Here is a 27,629-nt window from a genome sequence, read left to right as displayed (position 1 = left end):
CTGAATACAGTCTATTGCCCCTGTTATCTGTCCCTCATCCTGGAGAGAGGCCGCCTATAGGACCAGAGAGTACAGTCTATTGCCCCCTGTTATCTGCCCCTCATCCCGGAGAGAGGCCGCCTATAGGACCGGAGAATACAGTCTATTGCCCCCTGTCATCTGCCCCTTCATCCCGGAGAGAGGCCGCCTATAGGACCGGAGAATACAGTCTATTGCCCCCTGTCATCTGCCCCTTCATCCTGGAGAGAGGCCGCCTATAGCAGTGTTTCCCAACCAGTGTGCCTCCAGCTGTTGCAAAACTACAACTCCCAGTATGCCTTGACAGCCTTTGGCTGTGCGGGCATGCTGGGAGTTGTAGTTTTGCAACAGCTGGAGGCACACTGGTTGGGAAACACTGGCCTATAGGACCGGAGAATACAGTGTATTGCCCCCTGTTATCTGCCCCTCATTCTGGAGAGAGGCCGCCTATAGGACCGGAGAATGTATTTAGTGATGGATAAGTTTCCGTTTTTTAATATCACACAACCGCATCCTAACGGAACGGATGCGCCCTGATGTGCAAAATCAAAACGGATTTGTTTAATTCCGCTATTGAGATTCTCTCCCGAATCTCGATACCGGAATTAACAACCCAAGTGTGAATGTGACCTGACAGCCTGAAACTATTAGTGGACCTGAGCTTTTAGAAAACTTTTGAAATGGCAAAGACATCGGTTTGGATCTGCGGGGGTCTGGTCAGCGGTATGGTGTCATTAGGCATCCGCTTGAATCGCTCATTTATTGGTCACTTAAAGGGGTATTCCATCACTGTGCCATTTTTATTTATTTTTATTCTCATTTATATAGCGCTACTATATTCCGCATTAGCATCAAGCTGTCCCCGATGGGGCTCACAATCTCATCACGCATGCTCGGTGGGGTCTGTTCTCTGGGACACTCACAGTCCTGAGAGTTAAAAGGGTTTTCTGGGACTTTAGGATTGATGACCTATTAATTAGATATGTCATCAGTATCTGGTTGTGGTCTGACACCCGGGACCCCTGCCTGTCTCTCGGCTCACCAAGCGCAGTACATTGTGTAGCGGCCGTGCTTGGTATCTCTCTGCCCCATACACTTCAATGGGTCTGAGCTGCACCTAGACTAGGTGACCGAGGAACATGTCACTGGCCCAGACTAATCTACTTTAACACTCGCGTTTGGTGCGGATCCATCAGGGATCTGCACAGACAGATCCGTTCAGATAATACAACCGTCTGCATCCGTTCAGAACGGATCCGTTTGTATTATCTTTAACATAGCCTAAACGGATCCGTCTTGAACACCATTTAAAGTCAATGGAGGACGGATCCGTTTTCTAGTGTGCCAGATTGTGTCAGAACGGATCCTTTTTGGCTCAGTTTCGTCAGACGGACGTCAAAACGCTGTAAGCCTCCAAAGCGGAATAGAGACTGATCGGAGGCAAACTGATGCATTCTGAGTGGATCCTTTTCCATTCACAATGCATTAGGGCAAAACTGATCCGTTTTGGACCGCTTGTGAGAGCCCTGAGCGGATCTCGCAAACGGAAACCAAAACGCCAGCGTGAAAGTAGCCTAAGCTGAGACCGGCCGTCTAGACCTGCAGCAGTTTGATCCCAGGGGCTCAGGCTGGATGAGAAATCTGGTGCAGGGACAGACACTTCTCCGACTACCAGCTATTAGTTGGCTGAGACAGATCTGAACTATAATTGTGGTGCAAAATGGCGCATCTTAGCTAGCGAAGCCCGTCCCCCTTGGCATGACAGAAAAACACACTGAAACCCTAGATGTGCTAATTTGCGCCACGTTTTAGCCCAACTTTAGGTGCTGGCACCTTAATAAGGGCTTGTTCACATGACCGCGTGAAGCATGTGCTGTGGACCGCAGATTGCGGTCCGCAATGCACGGGTACCGACCGCGGGGCAGCCGCATGGGGATTGCAGACCCATCCGTTTCGCAGAAAGATAGAGCAAGTTCTATCTTTTTGCGGTGCGGAGGCACTGAATGGAACCCCAGAAAGCTTTCCGCATCTCTGGATTTGCGGACCCATTGAAGTGAATGGGTCCGCATCCGTGAGGCAGAATGCACACGGACTGGTGCCCGTATATTGTGGATCCGCAGATGCTGTCGGCAATACGGCAACGGGCAGCACACGTTTGTGTGAACGAGCCCTAAATCGGAGTTTGTATGTGGAAAATCTGCAGTGTATTGCGGTACCAGCAAGTGAATGAGCTTTAAAGAAATGCAGCAGCACAGTTTTTCCCTGTACAGTAGCACCCCTGATGTTAGGCCCCTTTCACACGGGCGTTGCAGGAAAATGTGCGTTGCGGGAACACACGCGAGTGCAAAACATAGTAATGCGTTTTGCACTCGCGTGAGAAAAATCGCGCATGTTTGGTACCCAAACCCGAACTTCTTCACAGAAGTTCGGGCTTGGGATCGGTGTTCTGTAAATTGTATTATTTTCCCTTATAACATGGTTATAAGGGAAAATAATAGCATTCTGAATACAGAATGCTAAGTAAAATAGCACTGTAGGGGTTAAAAAAATATAAATAAAAAATTTAACTCGCATTAATCCACTTGTTCGCGCAGCCCGACATCTCCTTCTGTCTTCATCTTAGCTGTGTAGGAACAGGACCTGTGGTGACATCACTCCAGTCATCACATGATCCATCACCATGGTAAAAGATCATGTGATGGATCATGTGATGTCACCACAGGTCCTGTTCCTACACAGCTAAGATGAAGACAGAAGGAGAAGCCGGGCTGCGCGAACAAGTGGATTAAGGCGAGTTAAATAATTTTTTTTTTTTTTTTTAACCCCTCCAGCGCTATTTTACTATGCATTCTGTATTCATAATGCTATTATTCTCCTAGCAACCGTGCTTGAAAATCGCACCGCATCCACACTTGCTTGCGGATGCTTGTGATTTTCACGCAACCCCATTCATTTCTATGGGGCCTGCGTTACGTGAAAAACGCACAATATAGAGCATGCTGCAATTTTCACGCAACGCACAAGTGATGCGTGAAAATCACCGCTCATGTGAACAGCCCCATAGAAGTGAATGGGTCATTATTCAGTGCAGGTGCAATGCGTTCAACTCTCGCATCACATCCGCGCGGAATACTCGCCCGTTTGAAAGGGGCCTTAGGGAGCTGCAGTCTATCCCCACCTATGTGAACGGGTCTCGCTGCAGATGCCTACATATACAGGTGAGCAAGGTGCTGCTGTGCAGGGGAACTGGTTAGGGAACGCACTGCTGAACACTGCAGAGGGTGGTCCCAGAGGTCGGACCATGGGAACCTGTCATCAACTTTATGCTGCCCATACTAACGGCATCATAACGTAGAGACAGGTGAGTTGATTTCAGTTGTCTGTCATTTATAAGTTAAAAGTAAGTGGTTTCCGAGAACCAACATCACAATCATTGCAGACCGGACCTGGAGAAGAGTCCTGGTTATTCATGAAGTCCTGCTCTCCTGCCACCTGCTGATGGCTGACAGTCTTCTACCTAGTTTTCTCCCTTTCTCTCTAGGAGAGAGCTGCCAATCATCAGCGGATGGGTGAAAGTGCAGGATGGCATAAAGTTGATGACAGGTTCCCTTTAAGTATTTTCCCACTGCAGGCTCATTGTCGACAGTTAGTAGGTGCTGATTTATTGCACCTAGATCACGGATGTCAAATTTATGGCCCTCCAGCTGTTGCAAAACTACAACTCCCAGCATGCCCACGTCCGTTCTCTGCATTGGGGACTGCAATTCGAATGGTTCCGTTGTCCCATTTTTTATTTTTTTTTGCGGTGCAGAGGCACAAACATCACGGAAGCACTCCGTAGTGCTTCTGTGGGGTTCCGTGCCTCTGTTCTGCACCACCGCTCCGGATTGTGGACCCAGTCAAGTGAATGGGGACCACACGGCCGGTGCCCACATATTGCAGACCTGCTGTTTGTGGGCCGCAATACAGCCAGGCAACGGCTGTATGCATGAGGCATAATGCCCCCTTCACACGGGCGTCGCTTGTGAGGGCCGGATGCGATGCAGGTGCGTTTAGGGGAAATCGTGCGAGTAGGCATGCAGTTTCAGTCAGTATTGACTGCAATTGCGTTCCGTTCAGCCTTTTTTCCACGCGCGTGAGAAAACTGAATGTAGTACCCAGACCCGAACGTGGACTTCACTGAAGTTCGGGCTTGGGATTGGTGTTTTGTAGATTTTATTATTTTCCATTATAACATGGTTATAAGTGAAAAAAATAGCATTCTGAATACAGAATGCAAAGTCCAATGTCAATTGAGGGTTCAAAAATAATTAAAAAAAAACATAGCTCGCCCCATCCACTTCATTGCGCAGCCGGCATCGTCTTCTTTGTTCTTCTTGAAGGACCTTTGACGTAATCGCACTCACCATGTGGTGAGCGCGGTGATGTCAGCGCAGGTCCTGCTGAATGAATTAGAAGGATCTTCTATCTTCATTCACTTCTATGGGGCCTGCGTTGCGTGAAAAACACAGAATATAGAGCATGCTGCGATTTTCATGCAACGCACAAGTGATGTGTGCAAATCACTGCTCATGTGCACAGCCCTATAGAAATGAATGGGTCCGGATTCAGTGCAGGTGCAATGCGTTCACCTCGCACAATGCACCCGCGCAGAATACTTGCCCGTGTGAAAGGGGCTTAACCCTGGGTTCAGACCTGAGCGTTCTGAAACGAGCGCTCTGTATGCGCGATTGTACGGGCGTTTACAATTGCGCATACAGAGACAGACGTGCACACATTGTAGCGCGTTCCCAAATATCTGTGTGTGGAAACGCGCGACAAACGCCCAAAAAAAAGCTCAAGAACTTGTTTGAGCGTCGGGTGTTTTACAGCGCGATCGTACGCGCTGTAAAACGCCCAGGTGAGAACCATTCCCATAGGGAAGCATTGGTTTCTCCTTGTTGAGCGTTTTACAGCGCGTAGGAACGCGCTGTAAAACGCTCAGGTGTGAACTTAGGGTTAGGGTAAGGAAAATGTTAAAGGGGCACTCCCATGTAAAAACATTGTGTGCAGTGTTCCACACTGCGCTTTGTATACGACAATCTGTGCTTTAAACAGCTGATTGGATGTCTTTGCTGGGACTCGGACCCCCACGGATCCGCTGTTGACGACATATCCTGAGAATATGTGAAGTAGGGTTATCACAAATTCACAATACCAAAATTTTGATTTAATTTCGATACCATAAAAAAGTATTGCGATACTCGATACCACGCAAAAAAAACACAAAAAAAGCTGCGTGCATTTTATGGAACGTCCAGCCCATAATGCAACAGTCCTATCCTATTTTTGGGGGGACAATGTGACTAAAAAAAGTCGAATCGCACGGCTTTTATTTAATTTTTTTCGGTTAAGGCGTTTACCGCTTAGGAGATTTTTTTTAATATTTTATTTGTTCGCACTTTTTGGACGTGGCGATATGTAATATGTTTATTTTTTTATTGTTTATACATTTTATATGTAATATTGGGAAAAGGGGTGACTTAAACTTTTTTTTTTTTACCTATTTACTATTAGCCCCCTTAGGGGCTAGAACCTTGGATATTTTAATCCCTTGTCCTATTCACCCTGATGGAGCTCTATTAGGGTGAATAGGACTTTACACTCTCCCTGGTGTGCTGTGCTCTGTGCACACAGCAGCAGGGAGGTTACCATGGCAGCCAGGGCTTCAGTAGCATACTGGCTGCCATGGTAACCGACCGGAGCACTGTGTTTAGACTACGGGTTCTCCGATCAGAAGCTGCCACTGCCACCAGTGAGGATTGGACCCTGTGGCCACTGCCACCAATGAATATGATCCCTACTCTTCTCATTGGTGGCAGCGGCAGCCACAGCACAGTGGGGTGAGAGTGGCACGTGTCATGTTCTCTAACACAGGGATGCTCAACCTGCGGCCCTCCAGCTGTTGTAAAACTACAACTCCCACCATGCCCTGCTGTAGGCTGATAGCTGTAAGCTGTGTGAGCATGCTGGGAGTTGTAGTTTTGCAACAGCTGGAGGGCCACAGGCTGGGCATCCCTGCTCTAACAGATACCAAGCTGTGCAGCCTCGTATTGTTAAATAGTAAAACCCGCTATTGTATTGATCCAGGTCTAAAAGTATCGATTGGGTATACTTCAATACCCGGTGCAACTCTAATTTAAAGGGGTTGTGCCACGAAAAATATTCAATTTTTTTTTTCATACAGCGACTAGATCCGAATATTTTTGTAATTGCGTGTAATTAACAATTTAGCATAGCCACTGAGTTATTCAATAAAATGTATCTGTATAGCGCCATCTGCTGTTTTACGCTTTTCCTTATTTCTTGTCCGCGGAGGTGGTCACACACGCTCAGTTTAAAACTTGACCATTTGTTATGTTACAAGCCGTGGCAGTTACAGGGAAAGAGCTGTAGCAGAAAGGACACGCCCCTCTGAGAGTGGTTACATCCCCTGAGCTGCCAGCCTGAAATAAATGTGGAGATCTCTGGATCTATGTGAGGTACGGGGCTGGTTGTCCTGTACGATATGATGGTTGATGTTCATTCTTGACATCAGTCATGGCATAACCCCTGTAAATGGTCACATGGCATGTTACCTCTACATAAGCCACCGACAAGAAGGGCTCTGCTCCTCCTGTCGCCACTAGGAGGCGTTTTGCATACTTCTGTATTTGCCCTGATTTGGAGATTTCTAGTGTTGGTGACAAACGCCTGTAATTTCTAAAAGTCTCTCTGCAGGGAGATGGGTGAAATATAATATAATATTCAGTTGCAAGAAAAAGTATGTGAACCCTTTTGGAATGATACGGATTTCTGCACAAATTGGTCATAAAATGTGATCTGATCTTCATCGAAGTCACAACAATAGACAATCACAGTCTGCTTAAACTAATAACACACAAAGAATTCAATGTTACCATGTTTTTATTGAACACACCATGTAAACATTCACAGTGCAGTTGGAAAAAGTATGTGAACCCTTGGAGTTAATAACTGGTTGAACCTCCTTTGGCAGCAATAACTTGAACCACACGTTTCCTGTAGTTGCAGATCAGACGTGCACAACGGTCAGGAGTAATTCTTGACCATTCCTCTTTACAGAACTGTTTCAGTTCAGCAATAATCTTGAGATGTCTGGTGTGAATCGCTGTCTTGAGGTCCTGCCACAGTATCTCCATCAGGTTGAGGTCAGGACTCTGACTGGGCCGCTCCAGAAGGCGTATTTTCTTCTGTTTAAGCCATTCTGTTGTTGATTTACTTCTATGCTTTGGGTCGTTGTCCTGTTGCAACACCCATCTTCTGTTGAGCTTCAGCTGGTGGACAGATGGCCTTAAGTTCTCCTGCAAAATGTCTTGATAAACTTGGGAATTCATTTTTCCTTCGATGATGGCAATCCGTCCAGGCCCTGACGCAGCAAAGCAGCCCCAAACCATGATGCCCCCAGCACCATACTTCACAGTTGGGATGAGGTGTTGATGTTGGTGTGCTGTGCCTCTTTTTCTCCACACATAGTGTTGTGTGTTTCTTCCAAACAACTCAACTTTGGTTTCATCTGTCCGCAGAATATTTTACCAGTACTGCTGTGGAACATCCAGGTGCTCCTGTGCAAACTGTAAACGTGCAGCAATGTTTTTTTGGACAGCAGTGGCTTCCTCTGTGGTATCCTCCCATGAAATCCATTCTTGTTTAGTGTTTTCCGTATCGTAGATTCGCTAACAGGGATGTTAGCATATGCCAGAGACTTTTGTAAGTCTTTAGCTGACACTCTAGGATTCTTCTTCTCCTCATTGAGCAGTCTGCGCTGTGCTCTTGTAGTCATCTTTACAGGACGGCCACTCCTAGGGAGACTAGCAGCAGTGCTGAACTTTCTCCATTTATAGACAATTTGTCTTACCGTGGACTGATAAACAGCAAGGCTTTTGGAGATACTTTTATAACCCTTTTCAGCTTTATGCAAGTCAACAATTCTTAATCATAGGTCTTCTGAGAGCTCTTTTGTGCGAGGCATCATTCACATCAGGCAATGCTTCTTGTGAAAAGCAAACCCAGAACTGGTGTGTGTGTGTTTTTTTTTTTTTTTATATAGGGCAGGGCAGCTGTAACCAACACCTCCAATCTCATCTCATTGATTGGACTCCAGTTGGCTGACACCTCACTCCAATTAGCTCTTGGAGATGTCGTTTACGTGGTGTGTTCAATAAAAACATGGTAACATTTAATTATTTGTGTGTTATTAGTTTAAGCAGACTGTGATTGTCTATTGTTGGGACTTAGATGAAGATCAGATCACATTTTATGACCAATTTGTGCAGAAATCCATATCCTTCCAAAGGGTTCTTTTTCTTGCAACTGTGTGTGTGTGTATGATTTCGCCCTGGGAGGCGACGGTCTCCGTAAGGAGCTCCGGTGACACTTGTCGCCATAACGCAGCTTTAAATAGCAGTTGCCACGTTTGTAGAGGTTTTGGCCTCCGCTTAACATCACATGCATCAGGAGCTATCACATCTCAAAATAGGAAACCAAGCAGATTAGCTAATTGAGCCTCGGCGGGCGCGCTGCGAGCATCTCCTGCCATCACAATCCGCCCCTTAAATGTTTTATAAAGGAGGCACTGGGAGCCGCCTCGGCCGCTGTCGTGTCCCTCTGGCTGTGAAGTTTCTGCATCTCGGGTGTATTTATTTCATGAAACCCGGCGCTGTAACCCTATGTCTCGTCTCGCATTCCCACAGGGCATTAGCACAGTATCTGGTAGTCGCAGCTGCCAGGGGAGGAGGGCACTTTGCTCATGATACCCACAATGGAGCATCCCTGGGCACTGACCTGGGAGTACCGTGTGGACATTGCTGGTCTATTCCTGGAGCTTCCCCATAGACCAGGCTGCGATCGTCACCCACGGCAAACCAGAAGAATTCAGGAATAGCAATAGTTAATCCTATATATAATAGGGGGGGCCACATATGGGTCATATAAATCGGGTGTAATGGGCGATCTGGAATTAACCCCAAAGTGTATATGGAGGTCAGTGAACCACTGCATAGTCGGCTCTTGTTATCTGCAGTGCAATATGCTGGACTTGTATATCCAGTGCCTCCTGGTTCATTACTACTGTGGGCAAAGCGGTGGCACCCAGCCAAAGCATTGGGGTCGAGGGAGATTTAGACCCTGTTCAGGGTCTGTAGGAAGCTGAATGACGATTGCTCTGCCCTTCTAGCTTTACTTCCTATTCCAGCTGCCTGTTTGCTTCTCCTGTTCTGAACATTGGGCTGTCCTCCTGCGGGCACCTGCCAGTGTCCTGGTTTCCAGGCTGAGCCCCCGCTGTTCTGCATGTCGTCAATAGAAGCACCGCTATAGCAGAGATTGATGACAAGCGGTCGGAGAAGTCAGCAGAATTTCACTTTGGCTGTGAATGGAGACCAAAACGACGAGCTCCAAATCGGTGGAAGAATGAAGTTATATAGACTTACGGCTACTTTCACACAACAGCAAAAAAAAGCCAATAAAGGGAACCTGTCACCGGGATTTTGTGCATAGAGCTGAGGACATGGGTTGTTAGATGGCAGCTAGCACATCCGCAATACCCAGTCCCCATAGCTCTGTGTGCTTTTATTGTGTAAAAAAAACGATTTTATACATATGCTCATCTTCTTCTTTTTTTTTTTTTTTTTTTTTTTTACACAATAAAAGCACTCAGAGCTATGGGGACTGAATATTGTGGATGTGCTAGCGGCCATCTAGCAACCCATGTCCTCAGCTCTATACACTAAATCCTGGTGACAGGTTCCCTTTAAGAACGAAAGCCAGTTTTTCTTGGCCGTTTTGCATCAGTCTGATTATCTGTTTTCCAGCTGTGTATCTGGTTTAATGGCCGTTTTGCATCCGTTTTTAATAGCTGTTAAAAATGGATGAAGTTGTTTTTTTTGTTTTTTTTTTAACAAACCCAGCCCCTGCAGTGCCCTCACTATACCTAATGTCTCCCATACTACCCCCTAAACTTAGGTGCCCCCAGTATTTTTAATGACCCTCTTCTTAGTGGCCCCCTGGTATATATATGTATATGTGTGTGTGTGTGTGTGTGTGTGTATATGTGTATGTGTGTGTGTATATATATATATATATATATATATATATATATATATATATATATATATATATATATAGCCATTTAGAAGGGCTATATAATTGTGTATATGTGTATGTGTATATATATATATATATATATATATATATATATATATATATATATATATACACACACATATACACAATTATATAGCCCTTCTAAATGGCTATCTTCTTAGTGGACCCCACTATAGCGCCAGTCAAAAAAACCTCATTTGAACCAGCTGCCCGCTCTGGAGCATTCGCACCTCCCTGGAGGCAGCAGGACCTGTGCTACCAGTGGGATCATGTGACCTTATTACACTGGGTCAAGTCCTGCTGCCTCAAGTGGTTGAGTTTAGTTTTTTATGTTTTGGGCTACTTTCACACTTGCGGCAGAGGATTCTGGCAGGCAGTTCCGTCGCTAGGACTGCCTGCCGGATCCGTCAAAACGTATGCAAACTACTGGCATTTGATCAGGATCGTGATCCATCTGACAAATATATTGAAATGCCGAAACGGTCTCTCTGGTGTCATCCGGAAAACATATCCGGACTTTTTTTTTTCCACATTTTTTGTGATCTGAGCATACGCAGACCGCAATGCCGGAATCATTTTTCCGGGACACTCGGGGCCAGATCTGACATTGATGCATGTCAATGGGGAAAAAATGCCGGATCCGTCTTTCCGGAAAGGGTTCCGGAATTTTGGATGGAGATAAAACCGCAGCATGCTGCAGTATTATCTCCGTCCTGAAAAGGCAAAAAGACTGAACTGAAGACATCCTGATTAGGGATGGACCGTTTATCGGATTTACCGATATTATCGGCCGATATTCAGGATTTTGAACACTATCGGTATCGGCATCTATTTTGCCGATATTCCGATAGTGTATGGGGAACACAGATCGCGCTGCTGACAGCGCTCTCCGTGTTCCCCTTAGCAGCACAGGGGAGAAGGAAGCAGTGTCTCCTCCCCCTGTGCTGCTGCCGCCAATGTAAGGACAGGGGACAGGTGCAGGGGAGGAGCTATGGCCACTGCTCCACCAATGAAGATTAATCTATCATTCATTCATATACAGGAGGCGGGAGCTGCAGGATCACATAGCCGGCTACCGGCCTCTATGAGCTGTAGCTGCGATCTGCGGTAGTTAACTCCTCAGGTGCCGCGGATCGCAGCTACAGCTCATAGAGGTCGGGAGCCGGCTATGTGATCCTGCAGCTCCCGCCTCCTGTATATGAATAAATGTGAGATTAAGCTTCATTGGTGGCGCAGTGCGCCCCCCCAAGCCCCCCAGTATCAGACATTGGTGGCGCAGTGCGCCCCCCAAGCCCCCCAGTATCAGACATTGGTGGCGCAGTGCGCCCCCCAAGCCCCCCAGTATTAGGCATTGGTGGCGCAGTGCGCCTCCCCCCCAAGCCCCCCCAGTATTAAGCATTGGTGGCGCAGTGCGCCCCCCCTCCCCCCAGTATTAAGCAGTGGTGGCGCATAGGGCCCCCCCACCCCAGTCGCAGTGCGCCCCTCCACAGGATCCCCTCTCCCTTGCTCCTCCGATCGGAGCCCCAGCAGTGTAATGCTGGGGCTCCGATCGGTTACCATGGCAGCCAGGACGCTATTGAAGCCCTGGCTGCCATGATAAGCTCCATGCTGCTGTGTGCACAGAGCACACAGCAGCAGGGACAGTGTGAGCTCCTATTCACCCTGATAGATCTCTATCAGGGTGAATAGGACAAGGGTTCTAGTCCCTAAGGGGGCTAAAAGTTAGTTAAAAAAAAAAGTTACAAAAAAAATAACACCAAAATATTAAATATAAATGAAAAATAAAGATTTACAAAAAAAAATACACATTAACAATAAACATTAATTTTCAGCAGATTTGTGGGAATTTTTTATTTTTTTTCAAAAATGAAAATTCCCAGAATATCGGTATAAATTATCGGCTATCGGCCTGAAAGTTCACAAATTAGCGGTATCGGCCCTAAAAAATCTATATCGGTCGATCCCTAATCCTGATGCATCCTGTGCCGATTGCTCTCTATTCAGTTTTATCCTAATGCATTCTGATCAGTTCTTTTCCGGTATTGAGCCCCTAGGACGGAACTCAATGCCGGAAAAGAATAACGCTAGTGTGAAAGTACCCTTAGCGGAGTGTAAGAGGCGCACTACTCTGGCTGTTAAAAAGCTCCCACTGATTTCATTGAGGTCCGTCTGGCCATGAAAATGGCCCAAAATAGGACATGCTATTTTTAGTTGGCTGCTATTCACTGGCCGTTTGAATAACCCCATAGACTTCAATTGGTTCTAAATCTGGCGGTCACACAGCAGTTTTTCAGTGTCGTGTGAATGAGTCCCATCATTGTATAAAATTATGTCCACCTCCTATCAGCATTGACTGGTTAACAAACTGATCGTCCATGTGAAATCTCTGTTCATTGTGGCTCTTACCGGTGGCTGATGGATACAGGCAGCCTGTGAGCAGGACCCGCAAGTGTTCAGAGACCCCCTCTCGCCAAAACTGACCGAGTGTAAACCAGTATAGAGGAGAGGAGTGGGGGGGGGGGGATGCAGTTATATTTTTGTGCTTCTAGGGCTAGGGGGCACGTGGCGGTGCTTGCGAGGCTAAGTAGAAAGTGTGAGAAGCCCTGCTATTTAGTACATGGTGGCTCTTGCAGCCAGACCCTCGGTGACCAATGCATAGCTAGGGACGCTGCTTAATGGAGTTTTCTGGGAGTACAATATTGACCTGTCCTCAGGATAGATGAAGGTCTGCCTCCGGGCACCAGCACCAATCAGCTGTTTGAAGAGCTCCCGGTGCTCCATTTGGCACAGCGCCATACATTATATAGCGGCTGCGCTTGGGTTTGCAGCCCAGGCCCATTCTTAGCTGCACATAGGCTATGTGACCAATGAACGTGACATCACTGCCCTAGGGAGAGGCCACATCTCTTCAAACAGCTGATCGACTGGACCCTGGAGTCAGACCCCCACTGATCTGATGTTGATTACCTGTCCTGAGGATAGGTCATCAGTATTGTACTCTCAGATAATCCCTTTTAAAGGGATATCCTCTCCAAAGTTTCTTTGGACTCCCTGTCCTCGGTGATCGGTTTGTATTGGTGACTTTCGCATCATGGGGCATCAGTGCAGCTTCTGCTATTTAGGGAGTGGGAGTATAATGCAGGGGCACCCAGAGTCCTCCAGAGCATCGCTCACTTTTTTTCACCTCTGTATGCCCCAGGTGTGTTATATAAGGTGACTTGTTAGTACATCTTCGTCCTCCGTGTCTCAGCCTGTCGCAATGTTTCTGCTTCTTACGCGAGAGCAGCACCACATCTGTCACCGGATGATTCATCTCCCCAGGGAGTTATCCATCTTGGCCTCTATTAGTCGTAGCACGCGCCGAATAATCAAACTGCACGTACGTTATGCAGGCAGCCTGCCCCCTGAGTGGCTCTGTGGCTATTGCACAGAATGTTACCCGGTAGCTCAGGTCTTGGCTTAGTTGCCATATACTGCTGGGGAGAGAATATCAGCTGGCGGCAGCATTGGACGGGCCACGGTGCTGCGCAGTGTTTAGCCATCATCTGCCCCTTGTCTGGGATTTCCTCAGTGCTGCAGAGGAAGGAAGCAAGTCAGATTATGAAATATTCACTGCCACAGGTGTCTACCAGTAGTTTGGTGTGACAGTAACAGAGCCCACAGCAGCACAGAGTATCTCAGGAGAGAAGGGTCTTAGGAGAGGCAGTGTACTGTGATAGGAGCTGAGATCAGAGTATCTCAGGAGAGAAGGGTTCTGTGGGAAGCAGTGTGGCGTGACAGGAGCTGAGATCAGAGCAGCACAGAGTATCTCAGGAGAGAAGGGTCTTGTGGGAGGCTTTGACTAGCTACTCGTGGGGATGGTTTGGTACGGTGTGTGAGGACACGCTTGGAGAGAAGGTAACAGACTGAAAGGTTAGTAGAAAATGCAGTGTCCTAACAGCACAGAGTGTTTGAGGAGAGTAGTGTGCTGGTCTTGTGGTTGTGTTATAGTGGCATTTCCCTGACACATCACTAGGATATACCATCACCTTATGAAGAGTGGTGGTCTTAGCTCTGAGACCCCCTCCCATCCTGAAAATTAAAGTGGGGACAGCTCAGATTTAGGCCTCATGCACATGACCGTTGTTGAGTTCCCTTCCGCAAAATGGGGTTCCGTTTCCGTGTGTCTTCCTTTATTTTTGGAGGATCACCAGACATAAAGGAAAGTAAAAAAAAAGTTGCCATGCAAATGATAGGAAAAGAACGGACGCGGATGACAATCTTGTGTGCCTCCGTGTTTTTTTTTTTTTTAGCGGTCCCTATGACTATGGGTCCGCGAACCGTTTTCCACGAAAATAGGACAGGTTATATTTTTTTTGACTGACTGGAATCACGGACGCGGATGACAAATGGTGCATTAGCCGAGTTTTCAACTGACCCATTGAAAGTCCTTGGGTCCCTAGAAAATCACGGAAAAATGGAACAACAGACACTGAATAAAACAACGGTCGTGTGCATGAGGACTTAGTGCCGCGGCCCCCTCACTTTTTACCCTGCAGAGATGCACCCGGCCTCTGTTCATAGACTGGAGTGGGTGTAGCGCCCAATTGTTCTCAGGCTCCGTGGGGGTCCCAGACCTCCACCCATCACAAAGTGATGCCCTAGAAGGGCCACTCACCTGCACATTGTGAGAGATTCCCCTTTTAGAGCAAGCCGTCGGTTTCATGTGATGTAAATATTTAATGGACGTAGCGATCGGACACCGGGATTATCTGTGCGGCCGCTCAGGTCAGCGGATCGAATACAATGAAACATTGGAAGAACTGCAGCTGTATAAGAAGGTCATGAAAGGGTTCATAGCAACACAGTTTAAACAGTTAACGTGTCCATTCACTGACAGGAGGCAGAGATAATGGACATGGTGAGCAATTAACATCTAATGCATATTATACTTTTCTTTTTCTTTCACATGACTGTATTTATGGGTCCGCATCCATTCTGCAATTTTGCGGAACGAATGCATACCCTTCCATACTTCCGTTCTGCGGCCCCGCAAAAGATAGAGCTCCTCCGCAAATGCCACAAGAATTGGCATTTCTATCATAGGACTGGCCGTATGCGTTCTGCAACATGCGGAACGCACATGTGCCGATATCCGTGTTTTGCGTACTCAAACACATGAATGGGCCCCATAATCTGTTAGAAAAACCTGGCAGTCAGTGGTTTCCCTACAGCGCCCCTACAAGAGAAATGAAGCATTACACAATGCATATTTATATCAGAGTGTTGTCTTTGTAAGGCCTCATGCACCCGTCCGTGTCAGTTTTGTGCATCCACAAAATACAGATGCGTTCCGTGTGGTATCGCCGTTTTTGAGGACCCCATTGACTTCAGTGGGTCTTCGCATTGCGGACATGTTCTATCTTTTTGCGAAATGGACATACGGATTAGGAAAGCGCACAGATCGTCCGCGTGCGTTCCACATTAGTATGTCCATTCTGCAAAAATATAGAACATGCCCACAACATGCGGAGCGCTGACCCGCGAATAAAGTGCAGGGACTACACGCGGACCGCAAAGCTGAATCTGTCATGTGCATGTGACCTAACGCAGCGCAGTGTCCTCCGGAGCAAGAGACTCCCTTTATAGCCGCTCTGGCCAAGAGATGAGGATCCGATTCGGGGTGTATGTGACTTGGGTTTGTAAAGGGGACGTCGGCTTTAATGTTTTTCTCCTTTTTGTAGAATTTAAGACTATTTTTTTTTTCTCTTTGTTTCTAGCATATGCCAGAGATAGCTGCTACTAAGCTCCCTGACCAGAAGTCTTCCAGCTCATACTCCATGCTTTGAAAACTGGACACACTTGCATATTTGTCATGAAGATGGAGGCAGTCGGCAAGGATGAACAACTTCTGGACTCTGAAGTGCCTCCTCACATCACCCAGGAGAAAGCTGACTCTCAGGCTGAAGAAGGAGCTCTGGACCTGCAGCCTCCTTCTCTTAAAGATGGCGCCGAAGATGTCGCAGACTCTTCTGGACTCGCTTCCATGCCTTGCCTGCTGATGGAACTGAGAAGGGACTCCTCGGAATCTCAGCTAGCGTCTACTGAAAGCGACAAACCCACGGCCGGCCGGGTGTACGAGAGCGACTCCTCTAACCACTGCATGCTTTCTCCTTCTTCCAGCGGACACCTGGCCGACTCCGACACATTGTCTTCCGCAGAAGAGAACGAGACGCGACGTCCCGAAGCAATAACCGAAGGCTGCGACACTGCCAGCCAAGGAGCCGCCGTGGCTCGCAAGTCCCGGAGGTCTCGGTCAGAGAGCGAAACCTCCACTATGGCCGCCAAGAAAAACCGCCAGTCCAGCGACAAGCAAAACGGTCGAGTCACCAAGATCAAAGGCCACCGAAGCCAAAAGCACAAAGAGCGGATCCGGCTGCTGAGGCAGAAGAGGGAGGCGGCCGCTCGGAAAAAGTATAACTTGCTGCAGGACAGTAGTACAAGCGACAGCGACCTCACCTGTGACTCGAGCACCAGCTCATCGGACGAGGACGAAGAAGTTTCAGGGAGCAGTAAGACAATCACAGCGGAGATTCCAGGTAAGATGGCTTCCCTGGCCTAATATGGTTCTCAGCTAGGCTGCAGAGCTGACAGTCTCCTTCAGTCTAGATGCTGTTGCTTGTTGTGAGTCCTAGGCAGGCCGGCCAGAGCACAAGTAGATATCGGAAATGGGTTTTGCTCTTGAACTGATTAGTTGCTGACTCAACCATATTGCATCCACATTACAGAAAATCCCGTCCCCTGATCATTGATCATTAAAAGGCCAGTCGCTATACGCTGTCTGCGTTTGGGTGGGGTCCATGTGGACCTCTTCCCCATTGTTGTCAATGTGGTCTGTGTGTCTTCCTGTATAATTGGTAAAACTCTCTAATATGGAGTGGTCAGTAACCTCTGCCACTCCAGCTGGTGTCATACTACAAGTCCTAGCATGCTCTATTTACTTCTGACAGAGTTCCCAGAGCAGCCAAGCATGCTGGGATTTGTAGTTCTGAGTGTAGGTTGCTGACCCCATGATGGCCTATCGGTAATGAGTAATATGCTAATATGATCTGGCCCGTGAGACAACTGCGGTAATGTTAGCAATTGCAAGCTGGAGGGCCATGTACGGAAATGTAAAGTTGTCCAGAATGGGGACAAATGCAGATGCTTTCTCCTAGACAGAGCGACGCTTGTCCTTGGGCTGAGTCTACAGGCGTGGTGCTGGTTTTGGTAGAAAAGACATGATTTTTATTTATATATTTTTTTTTTAAGTCTTTGACCACCCTTATAAGTAGGTTACGAATAGTCGGGTGGCACTGCGTGAAGGTATGGGTGCGCGGTTAGCGGACGTCACTCCGAATGCTTGAATGAAGGAAGGAACCGACACTCCTTTGTACTGCAATTATATCAGGTTTATTCGCCACTCATAGAAGAGGTGACGTGCGTTTCGACACATGCAAGTGCCTTTATCAAAGCAATGGACCGGTTCCTCCCTTCATTCAATTCTTATAAGTAGGGATGAGCGAACTATTTTCAAGTTCAGGTTTGGGTATATGCTGAATTGCATTATGGATTCCGTTACCACTGTCCATAACGCAATTCAATGCCTTTAGAGGCATTCCGTTATTCATTCCATAATAGAAGTCTATGGCCTGCATAACGGTTCCGTCCAGTTTCCATTATGCAGGAGAGGACTCTAAAGGCATTCTGTTATGCATTCCGTCATGGAATTGCTTTATGGACCGTGGTAACGGAATCCATAACGCAATTCAGCATTTACTCGAACACAAACTTAAAAATGACGTTCACTCGTCCCTACTTATAAGCTATCCTTAACAATCCTGAGAGAGCTTTTCCCACCATAGACAATGCACTATTTTACCTTTTTGACTGTAAGGCATCTGGCTGCAGCAGGAGCTCTTCCCCCTCCCCCCGCTGTTCTGGCTGCAGCAGGAGCTCTTCCCCCTCCCCCCGCTGTTCTGGCTGCAGCAGGAGCTCTTCCCCCTCCCCCCGCTGTTCTGGCTGCAGCAGGAGCTCTTCCCCCTCCCCCCGCTGTTCTTGCTGCAGCAGGAGCTCTTCCCCCTCCCCCCCCGCTGTTCTGGCTGCAGCAGGAGCTCTTCCCCCTCCCCCCGCTGTTCTTGCTGCAGCAGGAGCTCTTCCCCCTCCCCCCGCTGTTCTGGCTGCAGCAGGAGCTCTCCCCCCCCCCCCCCCCTCCCCCCGCTGTTCTGGCTGCAGCAGGAGCTCTCCCCCCCCCCCCCTCCCCCCGCTGTTCTGGCTGCAGCAGGAGCTCTCCCCCCCCCCCCCCCCCCCCCTCCCCCCGCTGTTCTGGCTGCAGCAGGAGCTCTTCCCCCCCCCTCCCCCCGCTGTTCTGGCTGCAGCAGGAGCTCTTCCCCCCCCCCCCCCCACCCCCGCTGTTCTGGCTGCAGCAGGAGCTCTTCTCCCCCCCCCCCCCTCCCCCCGCTGTTCTGGCTGCAGCAGGAGCTCTTCCCCCTCCCCCCGCTGTTCTGGCTGCAGCAGGAGACAGGAGGATTAAGCAGATATGCGGTTTCATTTGTCATTCATAGGAATAAGGAAGGAAATTTTAGGTACCTAAAAAGTATGTTTTAGGAAAGTGTTTGCCGAGATTAGCTTTAATAGGGAATGATATTGTAACCCCGTCCCTCCAGTCTGAGCGGTCAGTCCACATAGCACATTCAGTAGTTCCACTACCACCACTAGGTTCCTGTGAGGAGATCAGCCAGGACTGGACCCGAGCACTTGCTGAAGGAAATACCTTCCATTCCTCATCAGCGGCTGCTGGGCAAGATCAGGAATGCATTACGTGACTCTGCAGGCATCCGGGGAATTAGTCTCGTCCTATGTCATGACGTTATGTAATTAGTAATGTCTTGTCCTGTGACGTTAATTGGCTGCTGGGGTCACATGACAGGTGGGGTGGGGTTTTTACATGCCCAGAATTACCAAACTGAGTCTTACTGTACTATCCAGTCCTTAATAGGATGGGGTCTACTCACTGAAATATTGCACATGCGGTGTAAATCACTCTGCGCGCGCTCCTGTGACGTTTCAGGAGCAGCGTTCGAGAAGTGGGATAGAACATGGGTGTCAAAGGGTGAAGAGGTGAAGGCTAAAAGGTAGATGCCCCGATAATGCGGGAACCCTGCTTTACATATGGGACGATGCGCGCAAATTACAAAAGTATCACACGCAGATTAGAAAGAAATAGGAACGACTATCCTTTCTTTGCTAAATGTGCCAGTCCTAGTTCCCTGGGAGCCAAAATAGAGGGCTGCTGGGCTGTCCAGTCTTCAGGATAGGCCATTACTAGCTTATAGGTGCAGTGCAGGTACAAGGTGGACAGGAGCTGCTGCGCATGCGTGCCATTGTGCGCTCTAGGCCACCAGAGAGGCAGGCACTTTTTCCTATAGAGTGCAAGCACGACCACCGCAGGGTGGTCATTACCATGGAAACTAGCAGTGTATGGTGTGATGCAAAAATGAATCCAGCCAGCAAAGGAGGCAATATGGACAATCTCAATACATTAGTAAGTGCCTTGTATTAACTTCCTCTACATCAGGCATGTCCAAACTGCGGCCCTCCAGCTGTTGCAAAACTACAACTCCCAGCATGCCTGGGTAGCTTACAGCTATTAGGGCATGCTGGGAGTTGTAGTTTTGCAACAGCTGGAGGGCCGCAGTTTGGACATGCCTGCTCTACATGATAAATGCCATCTGCGAGAACCCCTTTAATGAGAAGAAATACTGAGGAACAACTATTTAAGGGAACCTGTCACCATGTTCTGACATATAAAACCAAATGTACCTTAATACTTGTTTACCCTGATAGTTCCCAGCGATCGAGCCCTAATCCTCTCAGGACTAACCTGTCCTATTTTATCGCCCTATAACGCTTTCTGGCCTTTTATGCTAATTAACAGAAGAGTCATATCTTACATGTGTGACCAGAGAAGAGTCATATTTTCTCAGCCGCGCTCCTCAGCTTCGCTTAAGAAACGTCCCTACAGTTAAAATCTCGCATGAGCTTCCTTGCTTCAAGTCAAGGTTAGCACGCCCCCTAACCGTCCCCTCTTTTGTTATATTGACAGCCTGCGCTGTGGACGGGATCGCATAAGTCTCGCGCATGCGCGGTGCACTCCTTGGTAAGGCACGATCCTGTCTCCAGCTGCCGCTATTAGCCGGGTTTCAGCGGCGCACTGCGCATGGCGAGACTTGTGCCATCCCGGCCGCGCTGCATGCTGTCAATGTAATATAAGAGGGGACGGGTAGGGGGGCGCGCTGACCTAGACTCGAAGCAAGGAAGCCTCATTTGCATACGACCTGCGGGGGAATAAGTGGTTTTACAGCGATCACGCGCCTCAGACATCTTACACAAGAACATCATTAGAAGCCGGATGTTTACAGCTTTAAGGCACGGCTGGCGGTTTATGAGACATTTTGGTGCTGACAGGTTCCCTTTAACTCTTTGCTTTACACTTTAATGTATGTGTGTGTGTGTGTGTGTGGGGGGGGGGGGAGAGAGAGAAAGAAAAGAATTCCTTTAAAAATAAGTAAAAAAAAATAGTTTGAAGTTCCTTCTCCTGCTGTGCTTAAGTCCAGTGGGTGGTCACATCAATGATGGACATCCTTTCTCATATCGGTGTTCACACATAACTGTCAGTCACTGATAGGACCGCCCACCGGACTCCTAAGCATACCAAAAGGAAAAAGTTCTTTACAGGTCATACTAAATCTTTTCCCACAAAACGGTATACCAGTCTGCTCCGCTCCTCCTGCCCTAGGACACGTTGCCTGTTTGGACACTGTGTACAATGTGACAGGTTCCCTTTACAGGGTAAAATGATGCCTAAAGGAGAGGGATTATGAGCCATGTGACCGCGTAATTATGTAATTACAGATTCAAAATATACTTACATCTGGCAAATTGGTCCAGATGACATACCGTCTGAACCTCGGCCGCACGTGTCCCTATCCTACCACTTAACCGGAGCGACCAGATTCCAGGTGAGACATCTTCGTGTTGTGGCATGTTCAGAGGTTCAGCCTGTGCAGACAGCGCAGGAGATTTACAAGGCAAAGAGGTGGTCCGATAACATGTAGACTTTATCTTTTCAATTGGATCTACATTCTTCTTGATAATTGGAGGAGGCGGCGACCAGTGCACAGGCTGCACGTAAAACACCTAGGACATGTCTCCCCGAGTCGTGTTGTGACTGGCCAACCAAAGTGACTGAATGCATGTCACTGTTCAAGTGGATAAACGGGACCGATTAGTCCGTTTTTAAGAGTTTTGTCAATTTGGACAACTCCTGCTCTCAACATATTGCTTCCTCCTATATTCAAGAATATAACTACTATAATACTGCCCCCCCCCATGTACAAGAATAGAACTACTATAATACTGCTCCTATGTAATAGAATATAACTACTATAATACTGCTCCTATGTACAAGAATAGAACTACTATAATACTGCCTCCTATGTACAAGAATATAACTACTATAATACTGCCTCCTATGTACAAGAATATAACTACTATAATACTGCTCCTATGTACAAGAATATAACTACTATAATACTGCTCCTATGTACAAGAATAGAACTACTATAATACTGCTCCTATGTACAAGAATATCACTACTATAATACTGCCTCCTATGTACAAGAATAGAACTACTATAATACTGCTCCTATGTACAAGAATAGAACTACTATAATACTGCTCCTATGTACAAGAATTAATAGAACTACTATAATACTGCTCCTATGTACAAGAATAGAACTACTATAATACTGCCTCCCAAGTACAGAAGCCATTACGGTGTGCCGTCACTTAGACACTGTCCCTGTGGTCACATCATTGTTGTCTTACCTAGTGAATGGTCTATGGTGAGAAATGTAACTTTAAAGGGATTGTCTAGTTTAGTACATTGACATATCAGGTAACCTTGTACACCATCCAAGGCTCTTGGTGAGTTTTTCCCCATCAGGACACTGTGTGCAGTGTGCCGGCCTATCTGTAGGCCTTGTCCCGGTGACCACAGCAGGTGGAGTGGGCCCAACAGACGGTTTTCAGTCCCGATCTTAGTCTGTCTAGTGGATGCAGTTGGTTGACTCGGCTTTCAGTTCAGCTTCAGCAGACTCCTCCCGAGCACTGTCTATAATGCCATTGTGTCTTTGTGAACTTTTATTGCACTTTTACGCTATAGTTTACATTATAGTACTGCCTTTGTAGGTATTGCATTATATGACTGAAGGTGAGATACTGGTGTCCCGTCCATAATGAGCGATTCGGGCTAGTCCCGTGCGTCCTATCCGTGCTGGTACTAAGGCATGCTTACTCTGGATAAACACAGCTTGTTATGTTGTCTGCTTGCTTGCTTTTATGTTTTCTTACCCAATGGCCTCAATGTCTTTAAAGCTGGCTTCATCCGTGCTGGGGGATCTGCAGGAACGCCCAGGGATATTCCGAGATTGCTTGAAAGGGGCACCGTGTGGGATAGGAACTGCATAGGCAATGTCCTGGAAGAAGCCATGAACTGTTTTGCAGAGATGCAGAGACAGACGGAGGAGAAGTTCCGTATGTGGATAGAGAAACTGACCCGGCTAGACACTGACGAGGAGAGTAAGCAGCAGCTGGAGCCCGGTGACGCCAAGCTCCATCTGGGCGGCCAGAGCTTCACGCCAAGCAGCTCATCCAGTACGTTTGTGGCGGGGCAAGAGAGTCCCACCTTCCCCCAGCAGGCCCTCGGCTCGTACATCAGCTACCAGAACGTCGACACGCTAGAGTTCCCACCATCAGCATTAAATAACAACAATATACCCCCCGACCCCTTCCCAGAGAATGGTAACAGCATCGCCGATCAGGAAATAAACCAGTCCTAATACCCCCCCCCACTGAATTTCCACGTTCTTGAATTGCACTAGACGACGGCCCCCACTTTCTTCAGACGTAGAGGCTGATGATGACCAAGTCCTTTTACCAAAGCTTGGCCGAATGCATAATCGAGTAAAACTGTCCGTGCCACGTGCATGCCAAACCACCTGATGAAGGGATGACGTCTAGAAAAGCAAGCTTCTATTTGGGGGCAAACGGACAATTTATTTTAGTTTTGTTCTTTTTGGAACCCGGCTGTTACATATATATACTATTATTCTAATATTGTGCGGATGTAATAATTTGACCGAGCACCAAACCCTACTAAGTTATGCAAGATAATGCTGCGGTAGGCGTAGGGGATGGTTCCTGCATTGCTCCGCGTGTCCACACTCTAGTTCCCCGGTAATGTCTTCTCCCGGTGTGTGCCTCAATAAGCTGCCTCTTGTATAAAACTGTATGAAATGTATTAGAATTACCTGTAAAGAATGTTCTGCCTTTACTGTAACCTGCTTTCTTCTCAAGTTTACTGTCTGCTACCTAAAAATTTCAGTTTTCTAAGGTCTATGTACATACAAGCGGCCGTTGGGTTCTCCTGAGGTTCTGCCAACCTTGCTATAGACCTACCTGATATTATAGGGGTTGCCCAGGCACCTCTCTCCAGCTGATCTGACGCTGGGTGGGACAGTGTTGTAGAGGGTCCCAGGACATGATACTTGCTGGGTGTCGAAGGGTTACCTCAGCAGCTGTCCTGCCCAGGGGGTAAATGTGTCCCTCCATGCCCACTGTCAGATGGGTTGGAAGAGTTTGACTGGACGACACCTCTAAGGCATCAGGAGTTTAGTTCTCCTGCAGGTTTCTGGTTTTTTTTTTTTTACCCCCATCGCCTTCCATTGATCTTGTCTAAATGGAAAAGTTTGTTATCCTCTGGGATGGTATGACGGTGGCTTAGAATTACACCTTATGAAGCCTTTAAAGAGGTTATCCAGGATTAGGAAAACATGGCTGCTTCCTTCCAAAACCAGCACCACCCCGGTCCATGGGTTGCATCCGTGGTATTGCAAATTGGCTCCATTGGAGTCAAAAGGACAGAGCTGCAATACTCTACACAACCTGTGGACAGGGGTTGTGCTGTTTTTGGAAGCAAGCAGCCATGTTTTTCTAAACCCGGAGAACCCCTTTAAAGGGAACCTGTCACCGGGATTTTGTGTATAGAGCTGAGGACATGGGTTGCTACATGGCCGCTAGCACATCCGCAATACCCAGTCCCCATAGCTCTGTGTGCTTTTATTGTGTAAAAAAAAACGATTTGATACATATGCAAATTAACCTGAGATGAGTCCTGTCCTTGACTCATCTCAGGGACAGGACTCATCTCAGGTTAATTTGCATATGTATCAATTCGGTTTTTTTTTCACAATAAAAGCACACAGAGCTATGGGGACTGGGTATTGCGGATGTGCTAGCAGCCCATGTCCTCAGCTCTATACACAAAATCCCGGTGACAGGTTCCCTTTAAGGCTGATCGTTAAAGGAAGTCAGTGTCTTGCAGCTGAATGGAATGATGACGGTCACTTAGAGATCGATTACTTCATTCTGGGGAAAAAAGTACTTTTATTCCATATGAAAATGAGCAGGTAAGTGCACTGAGTGTGGAACCTTAGCACCCTGAGCACCCTTGCTCCCCTCACTCTCCTCCTTCAGATTCCCACATAGTCATCTCGCCTGGTCTCCTCAATCAATAAGACGAGGGAGGCTCAGGCAGAGGATGCAGGAGGAGAAAGGGTGCACACAGTAGCATGGCTCCACCCTCCGTGCACTTTTCTACTCATTTGCATATGGATTAAAAGTACCTTTTCTTCAGAATGTAGCAACAGTAAGTGTAAGATATCATTGCCTTCAGCTGAGGTAGACCAACGAGGCATTGTACCTGCTGTATCAGTGAATTCCTGGTGACAGACTCCCTAAAGGTAGACTTAGTGCAAAAACTTCTAACACAATCCCTACTCCTGGCCCAATTCTCCTAAACCCAGGAGATACTGTAGAGCCTTGTCTGTGGCTTCTTTCCCAAGTGAAGCCAAGGAGGCGGCGGAACTCAGAGGACTGTAGCCCCTTCTCTCTGATCTTTGGACTGGTCAGCAGATATAACCCTTTCCCACAAGTATTTCACCTTAGCCTTGAGCCCTAATTTTTGGAAGATTTTCATCTACAGAATTAGAGTATTTCCGAGACGGTAATATTGAGGAGTATCAGATCATCATAGTCTACATATAGCGGCACCCCCTCCGGTCAGCTGTTTAGATGGTACTGCAGCACTGCTCCTGTTTACTGGGGTTGTCTCATCTGAGACATGGGTGCAGGTCCCATATTCTAGAGAGATGCCACCAATCTCCATAACGGGGGGCCCCCCCTCCCCCTGAAATTTAAAGAGATGGCACCTAACATTTTCCTATGAATTGCTATGGGAGTGCTTGGCTAGAGGTTCCCGCTCTGGGACCTGCACCTATCTGACATTGGTTGCACATCCTAGCGATATGCCATCAGTGTCTGAGGCAACCCCTTTAAGTGAATGGAAGCAGTGCCACACTGCCACTCTTGGCCACCAACCAATGAACAGAATGCTTCAGCTCCCTTCTGATTGCCGGGGGTCAGACACATCCCCCACCCACCCATCTGATATTGATGACCTTACCTTAGGATAGGTCATCAGTATTGGCTCCATCCAAAAGTCAGTGGTTCATGTATGTGTGCAGCCCGTGTTCTCCACAGACGCCACGCATATCCAATAATTTTTATGTGTGCGTTCACACATCCGTGATTTTATTTATTTTTTCCACTAACTGTGGGTAATGGAAAAACCATACGGTTTGAGGCATTCTCTATTTTTGCTCATGTTGCAGACCTGACACGGATGGCGTCCATGTTTGGTCTGTTTCATGGACGACTGGTAAGGCTACTTTCACACTTGCGTCAGAGTGATCCAGCAAGCAGTTCCGTTGCCGGAACTGCCCGCCGGTTCTGGCAAAACTTATTAAAAATGCCTGATCAGTCAGAAAAATGCATTGAAATGCCGGATCAGTCTTTCCGGTGTCATCCGACAAAACGGATCCAGCACTAATACATTCCTATGGAAAAAAGTGCTGGATCCGGCATTCAGGCAAGTCTTCAGTTTTTTTTCGACCGAGATAAAACCGTAGCATGCTGCGGTTTTATCTTTTGCCTGATCAGTCAAAATGACTGAACTGGAGACTTCAGAATGCATGGGGATATACCTGATCAGTTCTTTTCCGGTATAGAGCCCCTACGAGGGAACTGGGTGTCGGAAAAGAAAACCGCTAGTGTGAAAGTACCCTAAGAGATGCTCTGAAAATTTAGTTTTCAGCCTAGTCGCATCAGCAGAATATGGATGACACAAGGAGGGCAAGAAACGGACACAGATTGTTCATGGATGAACCACTGACCGTCTTGTCATGGGTGTCATCTCAGATGTGTGAATAAGGCCTAAGAGTCCCAGAAAGCCCTGTAAGAATGTATTGCCGCAGCTCCTGTGTGACCTCACGTGTACTGAACATAGTCGTAGATCCCCTCGAGAATAAGAGGGTGGCAGTGTGTTTGATTCTGGGGGGCTCTTCACCATTGGAGACCATAATTAACCAACTTCCAAGTATGCCCGCTGCAGGGCATCTGAATCTCAGATTAGACCTAGCTGTTAAAATATAATTGCAGTCATTTCCCTTCTGGCATTTGCAGCTACTGGTTAGGATTACCAGCTCCAGAATGGTTACCTCCAAGGCGACATAGTGGGCAGACTCCCATTACCAGCAGCACAATTAGTATCTTTAGGCAATTTTTCCATTTCTATACGTCAGAGTTCTGCCTTGTTTCTGTAATTTCATATTTCTAGAATATGCACCCCTGCTGGTTCAGTGTCTGCAGCGGCTGACTTGCCTTCAAGGGCATCTGTCAGCAGTTCTGTACCTATGACACTGGCTGTCCTGTTACATGTGCACTTGGCAGCTGAAGGCATCTGTGTTGGTCCCATGTTCACATGTGCCCGCATTGCTGAGAATGTTTTTTTATTATATGCAAATGAGCCTCTAGGAGCAACGGGGGCGTTACCATTACACCTAGAGGCTCCGCTCTCTCCACTTTGACAGGTCTAGGCAGTGAAAACGTCATCGCACGTGGTCCTGTCAAAGTATAGCTGGCGCAGCAGTTGCAGAGAGAGCAGAGTCTCTAAGTGTAATAGTAACACCCCCGTTGCTCCTAGAGGCTCATTTGCATATAGTAAAACATAATTTTTCTCAGCAATGCGGGCACATATGAACATGGGACCAACACAGATGCCTTCAGCTGCCAAGCGCACATGTAACAGGTCAGCCAGTGTCATAGGTACAAAACTGCTGACAGATGACATTTAACACCTCCATTAAACCTAGACAAAGGCAGCCAGGTTCACATAAAAATGTATTGGGTTTGTCCAGTATTAGTATTAAAAAAATATATATATATATTATATATTTTTTATTTTTTGTTTTTTT

General features: G+C 47.4%; 2 protein-coding genes across 5 annotated transcripts in view; one reads left to right on the top strand and one right to left on the bottom strand.

Annotated features, from left to right (window-relative positions):
• Window positions 1–21,244, bottom strand: part of FDX2 (ferredoxin 2) — a 38,558-nt gene extending 17,314 nt beyond the window's left edge. Inside the window, exon 1 of the mRNA XM_044276308.1 lies at window positions 21,126–21,244. The gene's annotated coding sequence lies outside the window, so the exon portion shown is untranslated. The remainder of the gene's footprint in view (window positions 1–21,125) is intronic.
• Window positions 1–27,629, top strand: part of C1H18orf25 (chromosome 1 C18orf25 homolog) — a 59,562-nt gene that overhangs the window by 328 nt on the left and 31,605 nt on the right. For 3 of the 4 annotated variants that reach the window (XM_044276306.1, XM_044276303.1, XM_044276304.1), the window contains exon 2: window positions 15,936–16,754. In XM_044276306.1, the coding sequence (XP_044132241.1) occupies window positions 16,031–16,754 (724 nt within the window). In that variant the 5' untranslated portion in view covers window positions 15,936–16,030. Of the gene's footprint in view, window positions 1–15,935; window positions 16,755–22,632; window positions 24,026–27,629 lie in introns of those variants that run through there. The other variant, XM_044276305.1, reaches the window with a different exon arrangement.

Source organism: Bufo gargarizans, chromosome 1, assembly GCF_014858855.1.
Source record: "Bufo gargarizans isolate SCDJY-AF-19 chromosome 1, ASM1485885v1, whole genome shotgun sequence".
Lineage (NCBI taxonomy): Eukaryota > Metazoa > Chordata > Amphibia > Anura > Bufonidae > Bufo > Bufo gargarizans.
Note: the sequence above shows the minus strand (reverse complement) of the source record. Positions and strands in the feature narration are given on the sequence as shown.